The following is a 20,527-nucleotide window of genomic DNA, read 5'->3' on the forward strand; positions in this document are numbered from 1 at the left end:
GAAAAAAAAAAACTTTATAGTGGTTGAAATCACATGTTTTGAATACTACTTTATAGTTAGTAATATGACTGAGTGGAGTCACTACCTTTTCATTTCTGCACATCAAATGTATGTCTTAATCTGAGAGAGCATAGCTGCATGTAACGGCTGCACTGCGTAGTTTGGGTCCATGTTGTGTTCATGCTCTGTGTCTGTACACATTTGGTACACAGTTACTAGTAATCTTTTCATTTATTGAATTCACTGTTACGGATGAATATTTTTACTTTCTAATCATTCTAGACAAAATATGGGCAATGGGTTTGGTAGCCATTACAAACTTGTCACTGAATTTTGGGATACATTCAAAAACTCGGATTACACTTTTCATATGTTAAAACACTAGCTAGTTAAATGCAGCTTTGCACTTTGAAGTTGCAAAGGTGACTGTGAAAACTCGAAAACTCATAGCTCAAACTCAAAAAATCAGTCTGCTTTCTGAAGTAAATTGTTGAAGTATAGATTCATTTTCTTCAGACTTAGAAACATATTTACCTTAAAATGCCAGGAAAGTCAAAACAGAACATTGAAATAAGTCAAAGTAATTATCCCATATGCATTAGAACTCTTGTAGTGATCTTCAGTACTGGAAAACTCATTTATATGTTATGTTTTAATTGCAGCAGCTGCTCAACCAGGAACTGAAATATTCAATTTGCCAGCAGTCACTACCTCGGGTGAGTTCTTTCAGTAAAACAAATAGTGCAAGTTTCAGAGAAGGTAAACAGATACAGTATCTTTCATTTATGCTTTGGAAGCCCAGTAAATGAGGGAAAATATGTAAAATAAAAAGAATAATATCCTCCATGGAGAAAATGTTGTTTTCTGTATCGTAAGGAAAAATGAAACGACAAAAGGAAACTTTCGAAAAGATTTAAATGGAGACTTGGGCAAGAAAGTTTTATTTTTTGGGTACTTTGCAAAGAGGAAACAATCTTTTTTTTCTTTGTTTTGTAGTGTCTCTTAACTGCTGTGTTCTTAAATTCTCTTTAAACAAAAATTGAGCTTAGTTCTTCAAGTATAGGATACTCGGTAAATTGGTATATTTAAAATATTTAGGTGTTTTTTTTACAATAAATTTTAAAAAATACTTTGTATACAAAGAGAAAAATTAATGCAAGCTGTAGGTTAATATGCTAAATTGGCAGGTGAGGCAGAGAAATGAACTCTGAAGTATGGGAGATGAGAGCTACTAAATCTGAAACTGAATAGTACCCCAGATTGCCTGGCATAGTTTTGGCCAGTCATTGCCCTTCTTGGTACAGTGCTTTTTTGTTTTAAATGGAGAAGAGTAAGGATTGCCATCCACTTAGATGGAAGGTTGAATTTTGAAATAAGGATTGGCCACGTATTTATAAAAATAATTCATTATGTTCCATTAATATGGGAAGTATTCTTTCAGTCTCTTCTCTTACAATTGAGGAATAGCTGCAAATTTTGCTTAAATATGCGATCACTATCAGCATGCTCAGCTTCCTTTGCCTTTTTTTTTTTTTTTTTTTTTTTTGCCTCCCCCACCCTTTTTTTTTAAACATGTAAAACAGCCTCCTGCAAAGAGCCTGACATAGTGGCACTACTCTTCAATATTTGCTGGCATGTCTAACTTACAGCTGTTAAGAATTGCTTCAGAGCATGTGGCTTTGCATTAAACTCATCTTTTTTTTTTCTTTTTTTTTTTTTCTTCCATCCTTCTGCTTCTCTTTTCCCATATCCCTTTGTAATTTTCTGAGATTTTTTTTTTTTGCCTACCCTCCCACCTTTCCTCGTATGTTTTCTTTTATCTCCCAGGTGCAGTCAGTTCTAGGGGTCATTCCTTTGCAGATCCTGCCAGTAATCTGGGTCTGGAAGACATTATTAGGAAAGCATTGATGGGAAACTTCGATGACAAGAGCGAAGATCATGGTGTTGTGATGCAACAGGCTATTGGGGTGGCACCTGGCAGTTCCAGCGCTGCAGTATCAGCAAATAATGAGACACGTAGGGAAGAAGCTAATCCATCACCAAATTCAGGTGAGGTATTGCAGCTCGGATATACTTTGTGGTCTTGGATAAAAGTAAATGAAGGGTATAAATAAATTTGGTGTCACTGAAAAGTAAGTACCTGTCCACTGAAAGTGGTAAAGTTGATGTTTCTGTTCCCTCTGGCCCTTCTGGCTTTTAAAATGATGGTAGTGACTTCAGGAACATTAGGCAATATTTCTTGGAGAATGACAGCACTGATGGAATGAATAAGAGAAAAGGATGTAGCTCATACCTGTAACATCCCAGATGCAAATGTGTTACTTGTCAAAAAATGTCATTCCTGCTGTCTTATATTTCAGTCAAAAAGGTCCCCTTCCTAAAAAGGGAAATATAAATCCCATCTTGGTAAAAATAGGGGTTTGCTAAAAAGTGTGTTTTTTTAGAAGACTAACCTCTACAATCAATTACTTGTAGTAAATTAGCACTCTGGAAAGCACCAGTTTGAAGCTTCTCTTTGCTGCTAAGTGATAGTTTATGGAGGCTAAAGTTCAGTGTAACCTCTTTGGAAAAATCTGTCCCTTCTATTTCCAGGAGGGGGAGTCAGCAAGCAGAAGCTAATTGGCAAGTCAAATAGTAGAAAGTCTAAGTCTCCGATTCCTGGACAGGGATATTTAGGAACTGAAAGACCTTCCTCTGTCTCATCTGTACACTCGGAAGGAGACTATCACAGACAGACTCCCGTGTGGGCCTGGGAAGACAGACCCTCGTCAACAGGTGAGAAATGGGGATTCTCTTTCAAGCTAACAGACTGCACGAGGTATTTATTGAAAGATCAGGTGTGGGCCTGTTGTAACGCTGCTACGTGAGTCAACAGGTCACTGCAAACAGATCTGTGAAATACGGGTTTTTCTGGTGAATGTTTTCTGCTAGATGTCACAACCAAAGTTCGGGGTTTATTATTGGTTTAGCATACGGATCTCTCATAGCCCATTAGAACGGCTCATGTTTTTGACTTGGAGAAACTCTCTTTAACTCAGGGTCGACACAGTTCCCTTACAACCCGTTGACGATGCGGATGCTGAGCAGTACGCCTCCAACATCGATTGCATGTGCCCCACCGTCCATGAGCCAAGCAACCACTCACCCACAGAACAGGATATGGGAGCGAGAACCTGCACCACTGCTTTCAGCACAATATGAGACTCTGTCTGACAGTGATGACTGAACTATGCAGATTTTTTTTTTTTTAATTTGCGGGTCAAAAGAAAAATCTATTTTTGACTTGTGCCCAGAGAGACTTTCCAAGAGAGCAAGGGCCACCCAATGAAGAATTAACGGAGAGTCTGTTAAATGCCTTCTGCACAGGCTTGTGTGTTGGAGGATTTTGATCGAAGAGGTTGGCTTACTAGAGATAAATATGTAAAGAGTTTTTAAAAATGTGGACTATTCCTGTTCTACATTTATTTGTAAAGAAAACCATAATGTCTTTAAATCATTCTTCTGTAAATAGAGAGTACTTTTTGCAGTGTTTTTTCCCTTGCTATAGTATCTGGTGTACTTATGTTCAAATCATTGCCTAAACCTTGGGGGTCATTTTGTAATTTTTTTTTAAGCATTTTCTCCAATGTAGAGTACTCTTCATAAACCTAGCCCTCCTACCAGCCCAGCCTAACCTAACCATAACCCTAGCCTTCCAACCAGCCTAGCTCATTTCCCGTTTAATGCCCTGCCACTTCTTGCAGGCATTGTGCTTTTATATAATTTTTCCCTAGACACATTTTCTCAGTGGTGTACAAGCTCTTGTGAAAATGTTGATTTTTAAGACTGACCCCTTAATGAATCTGTACATTAACATAGTCCAGTTTGCTGGAGTAAGATGGTATATTTCTTCGAATTTTAAATTCTGCCACATTGTAAATTTTCAGTGCAGTTGGTTTTATTTAGCAACACTGCAGAAATATTATTGCATGGGTATGTTATGATTCATTTTAAAAAAGGATAAAAACACAAAAGGAACAGCTTCTGGAGGCATACCTCACTGTTATGCACACTGGGAATTTTAACTGTGCCCCAAAAGACTTAGCGTTTTCTGTTTCTGCATTGTATGCAGTTGAAACAGCCTACTAAATTTTACTGTCATTTAACCACATCAAATGGCTTATCTGAACAGAGGCTCTGGGTGGGTTGATAAATCCTTTAAGAAGAAAAATCTCTACATCCTGAGTTTAAATAAAACAAAATGCTTTTATAGAATAATTGAAGAACACATGAGTCAACTACTTGGCTTCTGTTACAACTAGTTTGAAATAGGTACTGTGATTTTTACCTTCAGTCTACTTTTTAAAGTCTACTTTTTAAAGTCTTTATGTAAAAGTTATTTTAAAGCATGTGTCCCCATCTCAGTGCTCATCCCTGTAAGCAAGTTTTTGGTGGAAGTCCTTACAAATGCTTGACTTTAACTCCTGAAGTGTGCAATACTTCTGAGGTTGAGTGTTGTTTTTTTGTTTTGTTTTTTTTATATGGTACTAGAAGAGCCTTTCTAATCATTCATCTATCAATGCCTGCTATGATATGCTTATAGCTCATGTATACATGCATCTGATTAGTGATATCTCTGGTTCTTTTGATATCCATCTTCAAGAGAATCTTATTTTTTTGTTGTGTTGTCCTCAGGAAAGTGAATTTAAATCTTCTGGGGTAGAAGTACTGATTTACAGATAGCACTGACAAGGGGGTAGGAAGGGGGCCTTGGCAGATACCAAACTGCTTTTACATCTCATTGATGAACACAGTCTCTGCCTTGCAAAGTTATTTGCCAGTCAAAATATTTCATATTTATCCCTGTATTTGCAATTCACTATGTGGAAGGTAACTTGTAGCTGTGTAACTTTGAGCCCAAAGAAGCTCCGCATCTCATGGAAGGACTGTAATGGTTTAATTGCAAGCAGGAAGAAGTACAGATTTAGTGATTAACAGCAAATTTACTTTGAGATTCTGTTCCCCTGAAATGTGGGGAGAAATTATAAGGAAACTTACTTGAACATGTGCTAGTGTGTTGCAAATACAGAATTATTTTGCTACTATTTTAAAGATACCATCAGAGTCTTAAGCTCCCTTGCAGTCTTTTCAAAGACTTTCTTGGCCTCTGTTCCTTTAACCCTTCTGGCTAAAGCTAGTGAAATCTTCATCCTGTTTGTAGACCTGTGCTCTTATTTTAATCCCCTTTCCCCCCACCAACGAATACTGGAACACAAGTTCATCTGCCCTTTCTTGTGGATTTAAATTTGTAGTGGAGAGCTGAATTCCATTCTATAACTCAATGGTTCTCATTCTCTTAGTATAACAAATATGACCTGAAAAGAGGTATGTACAGGCGAAAGTTTTTGCTAACTGTACATGTTTACTGCAAAGCCTACATACTGTATATTCATTTTATTGCTGCTGTAGCAGTGAGATATCCAAAATAGGATAGTCACTTCCCCTAAACCAGAGCTTGAGTGGCATTTGCACCTAAGATGTTGCTGCTTTTCTTGTTTGTGATCCAAGTCCTAGCTTCTTCAATGTAAAAACCTTTCCAGAGCCTAAGGTTTATCACAATTCCAGTAGCCTTCAACAATGGAATTACATCTGACCTGTTTCAAACAGGAAGGTGTTCATAAATCATGTTTACAAAATGTAGTTTACTACAACTTTTTAACTGATTTCTGATCAGCACTTTCATAATGCTTTCATCTTGATATGTTTCGTGATTCTGATATGAGATCATTTAAGACTTGAAAAACCCATGCATCGTAACTCAACTTTTTTTTTTCCACACAATGTCTTCTTCAGTAGACAGTGACTTCTGGATTCAGACCAATCAATAAAGGGGATCAGTTCTCCATTTGCTTTTCCTGTGTCTACCTCTTGTTTTGCAGCACCAAGCTCTGTTCGTGAGAACAAGCACAATATTTCCCTTAGGGGGTGCTGCAGGGTTCCCCCCCACAAAAAAAAACACTTTTGGAAAAATGTTCAACTCTCCTGCCTTCCTGTTGATACAAATTGCCTTTAAAAGCTGTATTTTTACTTCCAACCTTGCAGAGACCAGACCTGAATGTGACATTGAGTTTTCATCTTCAATGAACACTGACTCTACCCAACCTGAGTACACCTCTTCTTAGGTCAAACTTAATAAGTAAACTTAATAATGACACAAACAGCACTCAAGTCATACTATGGAACCAAAGCCTTCTGTCAGATGAGATGATAAAATGGTGCCTGTTTAGTGCCAGAATTGTAACTTCTGGTTCAATTACCCTTTAACATTTTATTTCCTTACAGGGCAAAACTGAAAGGTGATGGTGTAGAACCAGGTTGTTTCTACTATAGCCACATGGAGGCAGGTACCTTACTGACACTGTGACCTCTTTGCAGCAGGAAGCCTCACCATTTTAGCAGTGGCAGATGGTGACCTAACCATGAAAGGAGCAGAGCTTTGGCATTTAGTACACCCTGACTGGGGTAAGGTAATTATTTTACTTCCAACAGAGCAGTTGTTTTGTTAAAAGGCTCATTCCTCCTTTGAAAAGCCATGTTCTAGTTTTGGATGCTAAAGTGTTTTAGAGCCACCCACTTGATATTCAGCAAACCTGTTTGAGAAGAACATGGAACTAGAGCTATGTCCATAGTACAGATTACACCCTTCAAACTGTGAGTACACCCTGTTCCACCAGCTACCCCCAAAGGTAATACAATTCCAGCCTTAGGTTGGATCCAAGTTCCTCACTCTGAAATAGAAGTCAGGGATACTTAATGGTAGGGTGTACCCTTTTTTTGTGACTTGGCTTTATACTTTTGAAAGTGAGTAGTTTTGTGAGCAGTCAGGAATAGCAGATGAAGAACTTGCTGCAAGTATTATTACCAGAGTTCCATTCTGCTGGTAGTCAAGACTAACTTTATCCACTCAAATGACCACAGCTGGTCACTTTAACTATGAAGTACACCAAAAATTTAAATTCACACTCAGTTAAGATTTCAAAAATTTATTTTGGGCCAAAGAGTTAAAATATTAAGCAGTCTTTCTTGGTAAAGTTCCTCACTGTTGCTTCCCCCAAGAATTGCACCACACTTGTCCCAGCCTGCTGGTACTGGCCCATCCTTGCTGCTGTCAACCACTTCAAGCTTGGACTCTTTGGCTAAAATCATTTGGAGCCCTTTCTCCTCTTGGCCAGCTCAGCCAGTTCTTCCCGGATGTGCTGGACAGAAGCAGCATCTCCCTTCTGTTCTGCCTGCTTCAGAGCTTCTTTGTACACTTGCTTTGCTTGCAGGAAGTCTTCTGCAAGGAGGAGAAGGTTTGCAGGGCTAGCTAGTTACATCACCAGAGTACCCTCCTGAAGCTGACCACACAGAGGAATGTTTCAGGAATTAGGGAAGTTCAGAAAACGCTTACTACAGGGTGTCAAGCTAGGAAAGCTGGGCAGCTGTAATAGCAGGCCAAGGTGCTGCTTCAGCACTAGGATCTTACTGAAATAAGTCTCAAGCAGCATACTCAGTCCTTTTGAAACCAGATACTACATATCTGGTCCTCTGGGACAGGCAGGACAAGGGAAACTAGATCTCCTGGCAACCAGCTGGCTGAGTCAGAGGCACCTGTACTGCACTTTCCTAGAAAGGATCCTTCAACAGCTGAATTCAGTTTAAATACAACACTGTTGGCCTAGACCAGGTCAGCAGATCTACTGCTTCAACTAAATAAAGTAACAGCAAACACAACTCTGAAATTCAAGTCTGTGACACAGGAACCTGCAGTCAGCACATACAGGCTGTGCTGGGCTAGACATTGAGTTACCTTTGTGCATCAGAATTGCTGCCAGGTTATTCAGCACCATGTGCTCCTCGGGGTGTTGCATTTCCTTTGCCAGGTCAGCTGCCCTCCTCACATAGGAGTAGGCCTCGTCATAGTGCCCCTGAGCATCCAGTACAGTTGCTAAGTCATTGAGCAGGACCACAGTCTGCAGCAGGGGGACAAAAAAAAGGAAGCCTCAGTGCAGGACACATTGTACCCTGGGGTAATGGGAGCACTACATTTTTACCACTGTATAACAACCACGGCACGCTAGTAAGAGGAATATTTCAAAAGTAGTATTAGATAAGCATCAGCATGTTACATGTTCATTCTTCACAGCAAGACAACAACCTAATTTAGTACTGCATATGTTCAGTGCCAGCAGTTGCTTTTAATGCTTAGCTTTCTATGAGAAAAGTTAACTTTTCCTATTAGTACAACTATTATTACTCTACACTTCACCTGTGGATGTGTCTCTCCCTGAACATCACTTGAGATCTGCAGAGCCTTCTCATACATTTTTTGGGCTACTGAGAGCTGGTTAATGCTCAAGAGATACCGAGCATAGCCATCTAAGCTCATCCCCAGCAAGAGACGGGTGTTGGCTTTTTCTTCAGCTGTGGAGAGAGAGAAAAAAGCAAGAGTGATCACTGCTACATGATCAAGTACAAGCTGATATCCTACATGCATAGGAACCTCAAGCACTGTGAGGACTGGGGCTTGACAGGAAGATGGTGCTTAGGCAACATGAAAAGCAACAGCAAGGACACAGAAACAGGAGAAAGACAGTAAGTCTTTGGCAGGTGAAGTAGCACCACCCACAAGCACTCAGGGAAGTCCCACCTGGTAATACATCCTCAGGCAAGTCCTTTTCCTTGTCAATCTTCTCCTCTAAGGTCAGGATGCAGAACTCATAGCCAGCCAGGGCTAGTTTGTGCCTGCAAAGTGCAAGGGCTAAGCAAAGCAAGGCTCCCTCCATCTCTAAATGATATGTTGGGACCTTTGTTTCACCATCCTAAACCGTCTATAAGACAACTCTTTCCCTCAAGACTCAACCTTTGATTGTGGCCGAGATCTACTCCTCACCAAGGGCAAAGGGATCCAAGGGGTGGAGAGAATTCCCTTCTTGTTCTCTACCCTCCCAGGCTATCTAAAGCCAGCCATACAAATGCTCTGCCCCTTGTAAAAATGAACTTGGATTTCTAGCCCAGGTACCAATTGCATTCCTAAGGTTCATTCCTGAATCAATGTCTGGTAGGTAGCTATAGGGGACAGAGCTCTATACCCTTAAATCCACCCCTTGCTTCCACCTTGAGCTGGGCATGTTTTTCAACAGCAGTCACTGTGCTATGCAAAAGGAGCAGAAATCTATGCCTGTGGTAACCTTTACATTCATGATTCCTTGTCAAGGCTAAGCCTCCTCAGGCACGCTCCTCTTCAAAGCAAAAGTTTCTGCTTGATTACCATCACAAATCTGAGATTAAGGGTGTTTTCAGTAGGAAACTCACTGTTTCTGAGCAGCATAGATACTGGCCAGCTTGAGGGACATCTCAAGGATTGCATTGTCATCCTGTGAGAAGCAGACAATTCAACTGTTAGTCTTCTTGCAACTGTACAACAGAGCCATTAGTTTGTCAGAGACCAAGTTCAGATTTCAAAAGTGCCAGGTCTGTTGTCTCCAGAGCTGCCATCCACCAAACCAGGTTTCTAAGAAGCTGATTTCCATACTGCCAGGTTCCAGTAGGAGGTATTACATAGCACAAGGCAGAAACAGTTTGTAGAGGACAGGAAAGAATCATTTTTCCTAAGCAAGAAGACCATAGAATGGTACATCACACTTAACATTTCCAGTTTAAAGCCTCCATCAAAAGAGCTTACCTCCTTGGTGTCCCCAGCAAGCATATGGCTCATAGTTGCTTTGTACAGCTTTTCTGCCTGAAAAAACAAACAACCAACCTTGTGGAGAAAGCTGAGACATGGTGGCACTAAGAAAGGCTCTCCACCCTTTAAAGAGGGAACTGTGGGGAAAGCTGGTTTGACAGTTTGTGACATTTGCCTTATATATCAAGGTCAGTCTGTAGTCAGAACAGACACCCACAGAGCCCAGTTCCAATGGGGCCAGCAAGATCCTTTTGATTCTAGCTTAAGGCTCCTACCTCCCAGCAAGCTTACTGCAGCGGGATCCTTTCAGTGCTTTATTAAGCTGTCTGTGTACCCGTTCTCTGCACAGGCCACTGTGGCATTTAACAGCAAGACACAACCCTGCCCTTGCTCACCACGCTGCAGCTCAAAACCCAGCCATGAAAGCAATGACCGGTCACTCTTTCTGGTGGGATTCCAGCTCCAGAGCGGCCTATTTTACTTCAGCCTGCGAGATTTCTGCCCACAACACTCCGGGTACAGCCCCCATGCCAACCTGGGAGGCCTCAGGTGAGAGCTGCACGAGGGCACCAGCTCCTACGAATTCAAGAGTGGGGGGGATGAGAGAGGAATGGGAAGCCGAGAGCTGCTACTCACGTTGTCCAGCTGTCCCTGCATGAGGGCCACGTTCGCCATCTGGAAGAGAAGCGCAGCGCTGCAGCGGCCGCAGCCCGCCGCGCACGGCCGCCCCGTCACCCCATGCCCTCACCGTGCTGTACGTGTAGGCGATGGCCTCGGCGTTGCCGGTCTCGTGCGAGAGCTGCAGCGCCCGGTGCAGCAGCCGCTCGGCCTCCGCCAGCTCCCCCTTCATGGCGCTGAGCTGCGGGCAGAGCGTCAGGCCCGGCCGCCGCCGCCGCGCGCCCGCGCCGCCGCCGCCGCCCCACCTTGGCCCTCTTGAGCAGCAGGATCACGGCGTCCTCGCCGGCCTCCTCCTCGCCGCCCCTGCGGAAGAGCGAGAAGGCTGCGGGGCGCCGTGAGCGCTGCCCGCCGCCCGCCGCCGCCCGCCGCGCCGCGCTCACCTCCGAGCAGGCCCAATGGGCCCGTGCCCGGCCGGGCCGCCCCATGCCGCCCCCACCACGAGCGCCGCCACCCCTGTCCCCGCGGGGCCGCTCCGCGCCAGGCGGGCCGGGCCCGCGGGAGCGCGGCGGGGCCGCTCCGCGCCAGGCGGCCCAGGGCGCGCGGCAGCGCGGCCAGCATCCTGCGCGGGCCCTTTAAGAGCGCGACGCGTGACGCCATGCGGCGCGACGCGGCTCAGGGCGCGCGTTGCCATGGCGACTTGCGCAGGCCGCGGCCTAGCGGCTCCCGCGGGGCCCCGGGCCGCGCGCCATGGGCAGCACCGTGGCGGCCGCGGCCGAGGAGCTGCTCGCGGAGATCGGGAGGGCCTTCGCGCAGGCCGCGCACGGTACGGGGGCCAGGGCAGGGCTGGCCGGCAGGGGGCGGCGTGGCCGGTGCGGACCCCGTACCCAGCGGGGTGGTACCAAGGCAGCGCGCTGAGGGCGGTCGCTTTCTTCGCACGTTTGTTCGGGAGGAATATTCAGCGGGAAGAATATTCAGCACAAATACGTTGTTCGTGTCTGCTTGATTGCTACTGCACAGCGGTTCTTGTTGCGAGAATAGAGGAGTCTAAAGAATATTAATGCCTGCCTTAAGACAACCAAACATACAGAAAAACCCGTTAGCAGCACATTTGGGAGAGCAAGGGATTCTTGCAATGTGGATAATATCAGGTTGGGTTAAATCCAAAACCTACGGGTGATTTATTTTTTAAAAAAGCTTTATAAATCCTGTCGTAAGCTGGAAAAAAGAAATCGATGTTACTTTTAAGGTACACTTCTCTTTGAAGCACCAAACACTGCTGCGATGTAAGCAGGAATGAAGCTGCTTGGTCACTTTGGAGACTTGAGTTAGATGAAAGGTGGAAGGGTCAAACTGCGTAAACCATGGAGAATAATTTGGATCATTGGAAGGAAGGATTTTACAGACAAAAGTCAGTCTTCCATGAGAATACAAATAGTACACTGTGTCCCCTTAGTGATAACAAAAGGTCATATTAGCTAATAAGCGCTTAACTTGTTAGTTAAAGCAGACCATTTTCCCTGAATGTAGTTTTCCATCTTAACAAGAAGTTCCAGTAAATTGAGGCATTATGGTTCTATGTATTAAGAGCTATAAACTGGTTGATTCCTGCAGGACTATGTTGGGAAAAGAACAACACTGTTAAAGTTTTGATGCCACAAAGTTCTCAACCTGTGCCAAGAGAGTTTCGGGGAAGCCAGTATATATATTTTTAACCAGCTTCTTAAAGCTGCAGAGCAAGTTGTTCAGGCAACATCCCTTTTTACGTGCTTTTAAAACAGGATATTATGAAAGTAGTGTATTTGGGCTTTTGCATTTCTTTTTAAAATTACTCCCCGTGGCTCTGACTGTATATGTAATATATTTTTAATTGTCATACTTCATAAATGTGTTGTGTATAAGCAGTCACATGGAAAGCACATAGTTTATATTTGGTAGGTTTTTTTTGACTCTCAGAACAGATGTAATTTACAATTTGTTTAAGAGTGTTTGAGGAAATGCAGTTCCTGTATTAACTGTGTTGGAAGCAGCTTTTGGAGTGGAAATCAGGTAGGCGCAAGGAGGAGCCTGGAGCTGTGGGGCATGAATCAGAGCCAGCTGGGGAGAGGCAGCATTCCAGGAAAAGAGGGTCCGGGCCTGGGATGGGGTGTGGGAGGTGCAGGACTACAAGTGAGGGGTGAGTGCTCTCCTGGGAATAGCACTTGACTCTTCAGAGTTTTGGTTCTATTCACACAGCAAGGAATTAAGAGGAAAAAGAAGGAAGTTGCCTGGCTGTTGGGGAGCCTGAGCTGTCCAGGCTGTGCTCAGAGCTAGAGCTGCAGCTGCGGGAGGTGGGGGAGGCAACTCCCATCCACTGCCGGGTCCCCTCTCCCGACACCGTTGTGACTGCAGTTTCCTACCATAGCAAACTGTTTTGCTGGGCCTTTTTGGTGGCTACCAAGGCTGGCGAGAGCACTGCAGGGTGCAGACTTGTGTGGCCTCAGGGGGCAGTTTAGGAGCCTCTCTGTGAGGCTGTGATGACTAAGTCTCTTACACAGGGGAAGTTCAGCAAAAATCACACTTCTTTTTCTTTTTATTACAGTTCCTGATGAATTGCTCCTGGGGTAAGTATCTTTTGCTTTAGGTCTTGTCCCAAGTGTCCTGCTAAAGGACAATAAATAATCTGTGTTATCATAGTATTGCTATTTCTTTTCCTGTTCTTGCCTAGTACTTGTTTCTCATGCATTATTGCTAAATGCTTTTGCTGGTAGTGGGACTGACTGTCCAAAAAGACTATCTCCAGGGATTTCCCAAAGATTCATGAAATTATCTCACTGTCACTGAGTCTCCTGTGATGACCTGCTCTAATTTGGGATGGATTAGACATGCAGAAACTCAGAATGTTTCAGCAGAGCTCTGAGTCCACCCTCAGACCTGGAATGAGTTTTCTGTGAAAGCAGACAGTGTTTCAGATGATTCATGCTGCTGGAACACTGCATCTCCACTGCCTTCTTTTTGTGAGCACAGCAGCATCCTGAGATCTTTTCTTGTGTTGGAGACACAGAAGAAGAAGAAAAGCAAATGTATCATCTGTCTGCAAAAGAAGATTGTCACCTTGAAGATTACCTGAGAGTTTTCTTCTTTTTTGAAACTCTGAGGTCAGTTTCATTCCTCTTGCATTCACTGAATCTTAGGAATAGGTCATACCCAAGAGGTGCCTTCTCCCAAAAGATGTGAGTATTGAAACTTCTGCAGCCCTCACTAGTCAGTGGTGGTGGCAGAGCAAAGGTACCATCACTGTGATAAAGCCTTTTCATTTTCCTCTTTAGTTTTGTGTCTTTGCCTGCTTGTAATTTAGCCAGGAGAGGAGGTCACCAGGAACCTTTCAAGCTTCAATATCTTTGAGTCTAAAGCAATCCAACACAGCAGTCTCTGCCTGTAAAAGGTATGCATGCTGGCTCCTCTTCTGGGACTGTAGTGACCCTTAAACACTGAGATTATATTTGACAAGTGTCATACCTTTTTGTTTCCTTCTTGTCATAAAAGGAAAGAGGAGGAAAGAAATTCCCTCGTTAAGTTTAGTAACGGTTCGGTGGTAATACTTGGCAGGCGCATTGCTATCAATTCCCTTTGACCGGGGGCTCAGAAGTACTCTCATTTCATTTCTGAATGTCTTCCAAATCTCTCCAGTCCCTGAATTTCCTTTGGGCATTCCCCTTTCTTATTTCCTGTTAAACCGATCAAAGTATATACATGAAGAAAGAATTACCCAAATTGGAAAGAGTTACCGAAATTCATTAGCCTCAGCCCACTTGTAGCCCCAAACCTAATCATTAAGGAATGTCTTACGCCGAGTGTTCCCCACCCACCTCAGTCCATCAGATGAAGCCAATCTGCATTGCCTTGAGTTTTTGCCACTTAAGATCTGCTGTTCCTGGAATAAGTCTGTCTGCTTGGCTTGTTATCAATGAGATTGACTCAAATACATAGGTCAAATACTGAGACGCCCAAGCTCTGTCTTGGCTCTTTGTGTCTTGACGGGAATTGGAAATGTTCCTCTGCTTTCTTTTGTAATGTTTTGAAATATCCTTTCATCACTGCTGGTTTCCTTGTTGTTTACCTTTGTAACTAATCTAGACTACACAAATTTTCTCAGTGGATAAAAGATTAAAAATTATCTCTGTTACCCCTGAACTCTTTGGAATGCAGTCAGAGCAGCAGGATGTACAGATATAGAATAACTTCTAAGCCTGAGAGCTGTCTGGACATTAGGGTAAAGGTCCAGGTCTCCATATTTGCCATATAATTTATCGCATACCTATGCATCAGGAGATACAATCCTTCTTGAACTGTGCTCATAGCAGGATTAGAGATGTAAAACTGCTGCTGTTCATTGCTCCACATTCAGCAGAGTGTCTGCAGAGCTCCCGTGATGGGGAGAATGCCAAGCAAAAGGTTGATCAGATCACTGCAAGGACCTTCCTTCATGTACTTCTTTTGTGATCGTTGGTGACCTGCAAAGGGACTCTGTCAAGCCAAAAGAACTGCCTAAAGATAACTTCTCACCCACATGGCTGATACTGCCTGATACAACCATACAGAGTGAATGTTGAAATCTCACTTTTGTATCTTTGATGCACTTTGTCTCATTTTAGTTCAGGACAGGAACCACTTCATGTCCTGTTTGTGTAACGCAGAGCCAGAATTGTTTGGGTCATAGTGCTAAAGAAACAGATAAATTGTAATCTGACTGCCTAAGAAAAAAACCTTAAAATGCCTTGTAATTAAATTCCAGCAGAGTTTTGCAAAGAGAAGTGGAAATGTTTAGGAGCAGCTTGAAAATGAAGAAGTTCTCTTAAGAATGTCAAAAGCCACATAGATGCATGGAATAGCAGGCAGGATGGAGGCTGTCCTTAAGGACCGAGTCCTGTCAGTCTTCCAAAACAGTGGCTGCCAGCTGAGATGCCTCCAGGTTGTCTTAGAGGGCTGGAGAGTCACTTTGTGAAAGTAGAAAAAATGAGAATGACTTAGATGGTTGGTAGGATAGTTAACAGGCCTGTAAATGGTAGGATTTTGAGTTGCAGTGGGAGCCTTTGGCTGCAGCCTTCAAATAAGGTTCTCATTTTGTGGTGTGACCTAACCAGATCCCTAATCTTGTCTTTCAGACTGAAGTTCATATTTGGCCCCTGTGCTCTCCCAGCTTTGGATTTGGTGGATCAACGTTCTGTCACCCGAGTTGTGTCCCCTAGTGGAAGGACTGCATACCAGGTACACCCCGTGCCTCTCTACCACCTCGGTTTTTGATGATTCTGCGAAGCAAGGGAGCTGACCTCTCTGTTGGAGGCAGTCCTGCAGTCCCCACCTGGTGGGAGCTGCTCTTTGGGGTTGGTTATTATCTACTGCTGGCCCTGCCAATCTGCTCAGCTGTTCAATGGCAAAGAGCAGGTGTCAGGACTGCTCCTCTCCTACCTCTGTGGGTGGAGCCTCTGCTTCTCCTAAGCAGAAAGAACCAGTGGAAAGGTAGGTCGGGGTCAGTCACCAGGGATTAATATGGTAGAAGCCCCGTTTTTAGCCCAGCACTGCCTGAGTGATGGCTGTGACTTGAGCAGTCCCCCTGCATCACCAAAGGTCTGGCTCTTATGTCCTCCCAGCTGACAGGCAGCCTACATGAAGCTCTTCCTGCCTGCAGGTGCAGACATACTTCTGAGCAACATTCCTCTTCAGTGAAGCTTGATTGCTGATTAAGGCCATGCTGATGAGTTCATTATCAGAGGAATCTGAAGAGCTTTTTCTCTGGGGGTGGGAAGCTGGTCCCATTGCGAAATTCTTCCTCGGCACAGCTGTCTGAGAGGCTGAAACAGAGCAGAGCCTCCCCTGAGGCCACTGGCTGGAGCAGTGACAGGATTACAATCTGGGATCATAGAAACCGAAGCACTGAGTGGGACACTGCACTCAGAGTAGCTCAGCAGTGTCACTAACTCTTGCTTTATGCGTGTGGTGTAAACATATCCCAGCTGTGTGCACATTTTTCTCAGCAGAGGAGCATGCCTGGTGCCGGGCGGGCTGTGGGGGGACATCCGGTGCTGCCTGGAACGATCACACAGTCATCCACCCCCTCTCCAGAAAGCCAGATCTGTGCTGCTGTTCACACCCAGAGGTGCTTGAGCTGAGATATATGATGGTCTCTTTGCTCCCAGCTGAACCTAGAGAACTCTTCTCTTCGAGACCGTGACACTGCTCTATTGTGGATCTCTCCTGAGTCCTCGTAGCCAATCTGAGTTGTTGATACCCTACAGGCTAAAATGCTGTTTGTGTTCCACGTCAGCCAGCACATCTTGGGCACTGCTTCAGGGAAAAGCGATTCTGCTCAGACAGGTCTCAGGACTGCAGCCTGTAGTATAGGCAGGTCTCGCCTGAGAAGGAAGAAGCCCTCAGTGAAGTGAAAGCTGTGATTTGTTTAATGCCCAGGTATTAATGCCCCTGCTACATACTACAGAGGTAGCACTGATGCGGGGGGTATTGCTCAGGCTGATGTTTCCCCAGAGCTGTAGTTGTTAATCACCCCAGAGGAACTGTTACAGTGTCTGTCTGCGCTGTAACTCCAGAGCAGAGGTAGGTGTTACCTGCTGCGCGGCCATGGCGCAGGGATGGGAGGGATCCTGGCCAGTTGGCTGCTGTGCTGGCCTTCAGCAGAGCTGTGACACGCTTGGAGGCTGCTGCTGGGTCGGCTGGTGGGTACACCTGGGCTGCAGAAATGCTGTGAGCTCTGAGAGTAGAGGCAGCTAGCGGAGAAGGAGGCCGTGCTCCAGCCTCCCCCCAGCTGTCACCTGATTGCTCACATCCTGCAGTTTTATTGGATTCTTCTCTATAATGTCTTTTTTAAAATTAATCTCCTAGAACTCTGTGGCAGCCTGCGCCACTGTCAGGAGTAGAGCAGCAGGTCCTGGTACAGACACGTGGTGCTGCCCAGTTGTTCAATGGTGACAGCATTAGCTACCACACAGTGTCAGAGCTGGACGTCCCCTGTGTCCCAGCACGCTGGCAGTGACACTGTCACCAAGGTCCTTCCTCCTCTGTGCAGCCAGTGACGTGCCTGCAGGTCAGCGTAGTGGGAGGAAATCTCATGGCCAAGAAAGCACCCTGGTTCTGGGACTGGCCTCAGTAGGATGGAAGTGGAGGCACCTTTTCCTCTTGGTCTTTGGATTTTAAATTCTGCCTTATTAGGCAATAGCTGCATTCTTGCCATCTAGGTCAGGATAGGAGAGCTCTAAACTCAGCCCTAATCTGGCAGTGTCTGTGTTTTTCCCCCCCTCCTCAAAAGAAAACACTTACAAAGGAAAGGCACCATCAGAATCCTTCATCTTGGAAAAAAAACAATCAAAGGGGCTAGAGATAAACAGATTTATCATAAGTGAAACAAACAGCCAGGAGAAATGGCAGGGCCCAGGGTAAAGGATGGACTCTGAAAAAAGCCTAGTTCCCCCTGAAATGGGTCTGCAAATCTTGCACCCCAGGTCTGCTAGGAGAGGTGGGAGATGCAAGGTGTAGAAACTCTATGGGAAAGCTCATACTAGTGAGCTCAAAGGTTCTCAAAGTAGCTTTCTAAGAGCTATTTCCCAGTCTTGCAGAAAGCAAAAGAGAAGTAATCCCTCAGGTGGCTTTTCTGCACCATGCAGTTGGCTCCAGCAGCAGCCCCCTGCACTGTTTCTCTGCAGCTTTGCGTGCTGGAAGTGAATCCTTCCCTGCCTGTGTCCAGCACCTGTGCTGTGGAGATGTGTCTCAGTACCAGCCTTCCAGAGAGCAGCATGTGGGAAAGGGAGGCAGTGCTGTTCCCAAACCAGAGCTGGAGCAGGGAGGCTTCTTCTCTGGAGACTTGAACTTTGTTTATTCGGACAAAGCTGGATTCCAACAGCAGCAGCTGCTTGTGGGAGCAAAACAGCAGGAGCCCTTGCGGCCCGCAGCCACAGGAGCTGGTCAAAAGGGCCTGGCTAGCAGCTGGGCTCCTTCCAGCTGCAGGTCTGCGATGGACCCGGCTGCACGAATGAGCTTTCTGTGATGAAGTAGCCCTCATCATCTTCAACCCTCTAATGCATCTGCCAGTGCTGCAGGAGGGAGCTCGGGCTGTGGAGAGGCCAGGGAACGGGGTCTGTGCTCGCTGGTGCTGCCCTTTTCCTCATCTCTCTGCGGCAGAGGTGGCAGCCAGCATAGGGGCGCTTCCATATGGAAGCGCTTCCCTCCTCTCCAGTGGAAGGGAAGCATGTAGAGCATGTAAGAAAGAGAGCTGTGGGTTTTCTAGCCTCCTGTGGATCCCTGGAAAAAGGCAAGGGGATGGAGCACTGCTGTTACTTGTGGCCGAAGAACAAATGGCAGGGGGTGGTGCTGACACAGGTAGGTCTGTGCTGCCTGTCCCTCCGGATCTGCCTTGGCCACACACGGGCTTGCAGGCTGCCCAGTATCTGCCTTCCTCCCTCCCCCTGTGCCACGCTGGCCCTGCTGCTGTCCCTGGGGGCCTTGGCCTGCTGGCTGTGGGGAAGCTGTGTGCTCTGCCGCCTGTAAGTGCCAGCCCCTGTGCTCTGCAGGGCCCTTCGTGATTGTAGCACCTCTCCACCCGACGTATGCTGTGAGTCACTGTGGGGAGGAAGGACATCAGGCCAAGGACAGGAGTTTGGGAGGTTGAGAAATGGAAAAACTCCTTCCTCACCCACCTGCCTTTGTTTCAGGTCCTCGGGAGTTCAGGCAAACTCTACACCTGCTATAGCTCCTGCCACTTCTGCACGTGTCCTGCTTTTGATTTCACTGTACTGCAGAAGAACGAGAGCCTGCTGGTAAGTTGCCTGCTAACTGAGGCCGAGGACAGAGAGAGAGGAGAAGGCTCTGCTGGGCTCTCCTCCTTGAATCCAAGCACCTGAAAGTTTCCAAGGGAGCAACCATGAGTATTAGCCATACAAGCTGCAACTAATCCAGCAGGTAGTCAGGCCTCTGGGAGTCACACTATCCGGCTGGAGCTCAGCCTACATGGATGTGGCTTTTGTTCTTAATTACGCATCAATATTCTGATAAGAGGTGAAGAATCCTTGTTCTCTTGGAGCCAGGGCTGCTGCTCTAACTGTGGCATGGAGTCTGGCTGATGAAGTGGTGTGGTAAACCCAGGGCCAGCGAGGAAGGACTCAGGGTAACTAAGTGGCTTGTAAGTGCCCACCCACACCAGCCATCCCTTCCTCCAGGGGAAACCTGTTCCAGGAGCTTCCTAACCTGGACTGCCATTTCCTAGAGGACCTTGTAGGGTGTGTGAATGCTGCCAGGCAGCCCCGAATCAGCTGTTGTTCATTATAGCCTGAACCCACCAGCTCCTGTGTCCAGTAAGGAGAAGGCATTAGGATCTAGTAACGCTCTGCAGCGTGTCAGAACCCTGCATCGTGTTATCTTGATCTTGGGATTGACCTGGGGCCAACGGGGACTCCAGCCTGTGCTAGTGCTTGCAGTGCTCAGAGGGAGCCATTGCTTCTGAGAGGGGTGAGCTCTTCATTAAACACAGCCTGGCCAGGATGGATTTTTGTGGCTCCCAGGTGTGGTGGGATGTTCCTGCATTGCTCCTGCTGTCATCATGTCCATTCTCCTGTTTGCAGTGCAAACATATACTGGCCGTCTACCTCAGCCAGGCCATGGGAGCATGCCAGGAGGTAACTGTCTCCGAGGAGCAGCTTACAAACATCTTACTGGCTGAGGATGAGGAAGAAGGATGAAGGATTTGGATCAGATGCAGGTGTGCCTTTTTTCTACTCTTCCATTTGCTCTGAGAGGTGTAATTGGCATTCTTACTGTCTACAAAGCTGTCAAATGTTCATTTTGGCTAGTAGATTTCTTTCTGTGCTGCACCCAGCATGACATTAAATGGCATCCTTGCACTGATGGACCAAATAATAAATGCATGGGCATGTGCAGAAACAGTTGACATCAGCCTGGCTGCTTCGGTTTTAAATCACAGAATGCTCAGGGTCAGAAGGCACCTCCAGAGATCAACCCGCCTGCTTGACCCAATTCAGACAAACCAACCACTTCATGCTGCCAAGCAAGGCAAGAGGTTGTGGAACCATTTTCCCCTGTGAGAATCCCCTCTAGGATCAGTGTCTTTTCCTCCAAGTTAAGAGTTGCGTTGAAGCTGTCTCCCTTCTCAGTCCGGGGTGCAGGCGCTACGGTTGTATCTGGTGTCTGGTGTTGCCAAGCTGT

At 45.8% G+C, this 20,527-nt stretch overlaps 3 protein-coding genes across 9 annotated transcripts in view; 2 read left to right on the forward strand and 1 right to left on the reverse strand.

The window, feature by feature from the left end:
* NCOR1 (nuclear receptor corepressor 1) overlaps positions 1 to 5,977 on the forward strand; it is a 64,055-nt gene extending 58,078 nt beyond the window's left edge. For 4 of the 5 annotated variants that reach the window (XM_088533089.1, XM_088533088.1, XM_088533091.1 and 1 more), the window contains exons 45-48: positions 663 to 716; positions 1,828 to 2,049; positions 2,593 to 2,775; positions 3,039 to 5,977. In XM_088533089.1, the coding sequence (XP_088389215.1) occupies positions 663 to 716; positions 1,828 to 2,049; positions 2,593 to 2,775; positions 3,039 to 3,226 (647 nt within the window). In that variant the 3' untranslated portion in view covers positions 3,227 to 5,977. The remainder of the gene's footprint in view (positions 1 to 662; positions 717 to 1,827; positions 2,050 to 2,592; positions 2,776 to 3,038) is intronic. The other variant, XM_088533090.1, reaches the window with a different exon arrangement.
* Positions 5,978 to 7,006: 1,029 nt separating this feature from the next.
* TTC19 (tetratricopeptide repeat domain 19) lies at positions 7,007 to 10,749 on the reverse strand. 3 transcript variants are annotated; one of them, XM_088533087.1, is made up of 9 exons: positions 10,630 to 10,749; positions 10,455 to 10,565; positions 10,343 to 10,381; positions 9,704 to 9,760; positions 9,334 to 9,395; positions 8,669 to 8,763; positions 8,288 to 8,442; positions 7,829 to 7,991; positions 7,007 to 7,315 (listed from the first exon to the last, which is right to left on the reverse strand). In XM_088533087.1, the coding sequence occupies exons 2-9, from the start codon at positions 10,554 to 10,556 to the stop codon at positions 7,182 to 7,184; spliced, it is 807 nt and encodes a 268-aa protein (XP_088389213.1). In that variant the 5' UTR covers positions 10,557 to 10,565; positions 10,630 to 10,749; the 3' UTR covers positions 7,007 to 7,181. The 3 variants fall into 3 exon arrangements, with proteins under 3 accessions (XP_088389213.1, XP_088389211.1, XP_088389212.1); XM_088533085.1 differs by having other exon boundaries at positions 7,007 to 7,312; positions 10,455 to 10,729; XM_088533086.1 differs by lacking the exon at positions 9,704 to 9,760 and having other exon boundaries at positions 10,455 to 10,726.
* Positions 10,750 to 11,071: 322 nt separating this feature from the next.
* On the forward strand, positions 11,072 to 20,245 carry ZSWIM7 (zinc finger SWIM-type containing 7). The gene is made up of 5 exons (XM_088533124.1): positions 11,072 to 11,147; positions 12,903 to 12,924; positions 15,466 to 15,568; positions 19,021 to 19,125; positions 19,927 to 20,245. Exons 1-5 carry the CDS (start codon positions 11,072 to 11,074, stop codon positions 20,041 to 20,043), a joined length of 423 nt encoding a protein of 140 aa, XP_088389250.1. The 3' UTR covers positions 20,044 to 20,245.
* The last annotated feature ends 282 nt before the right edge of the window (positions 20,246 to 20,527 follow it).

Source organism: Tinamus guttatus, unplaced genomic scaffold, assembly GCF_059628265.1.
Source record: "Tinamus guttatus ecotype Peru unplaced genomic scaffold, ASM5962826v1 Tinamus_guttatus_pri_ptg000480l, whole genome shotgun sequence".
In the NCBI taxonomy this organism is placed as follows: domain Eukaryota; kingdom Metazoa; phylum Chordata; class Aves; order Tinamiformes; family Tinamidae; genus Tinamus; species Tinamus guttatus.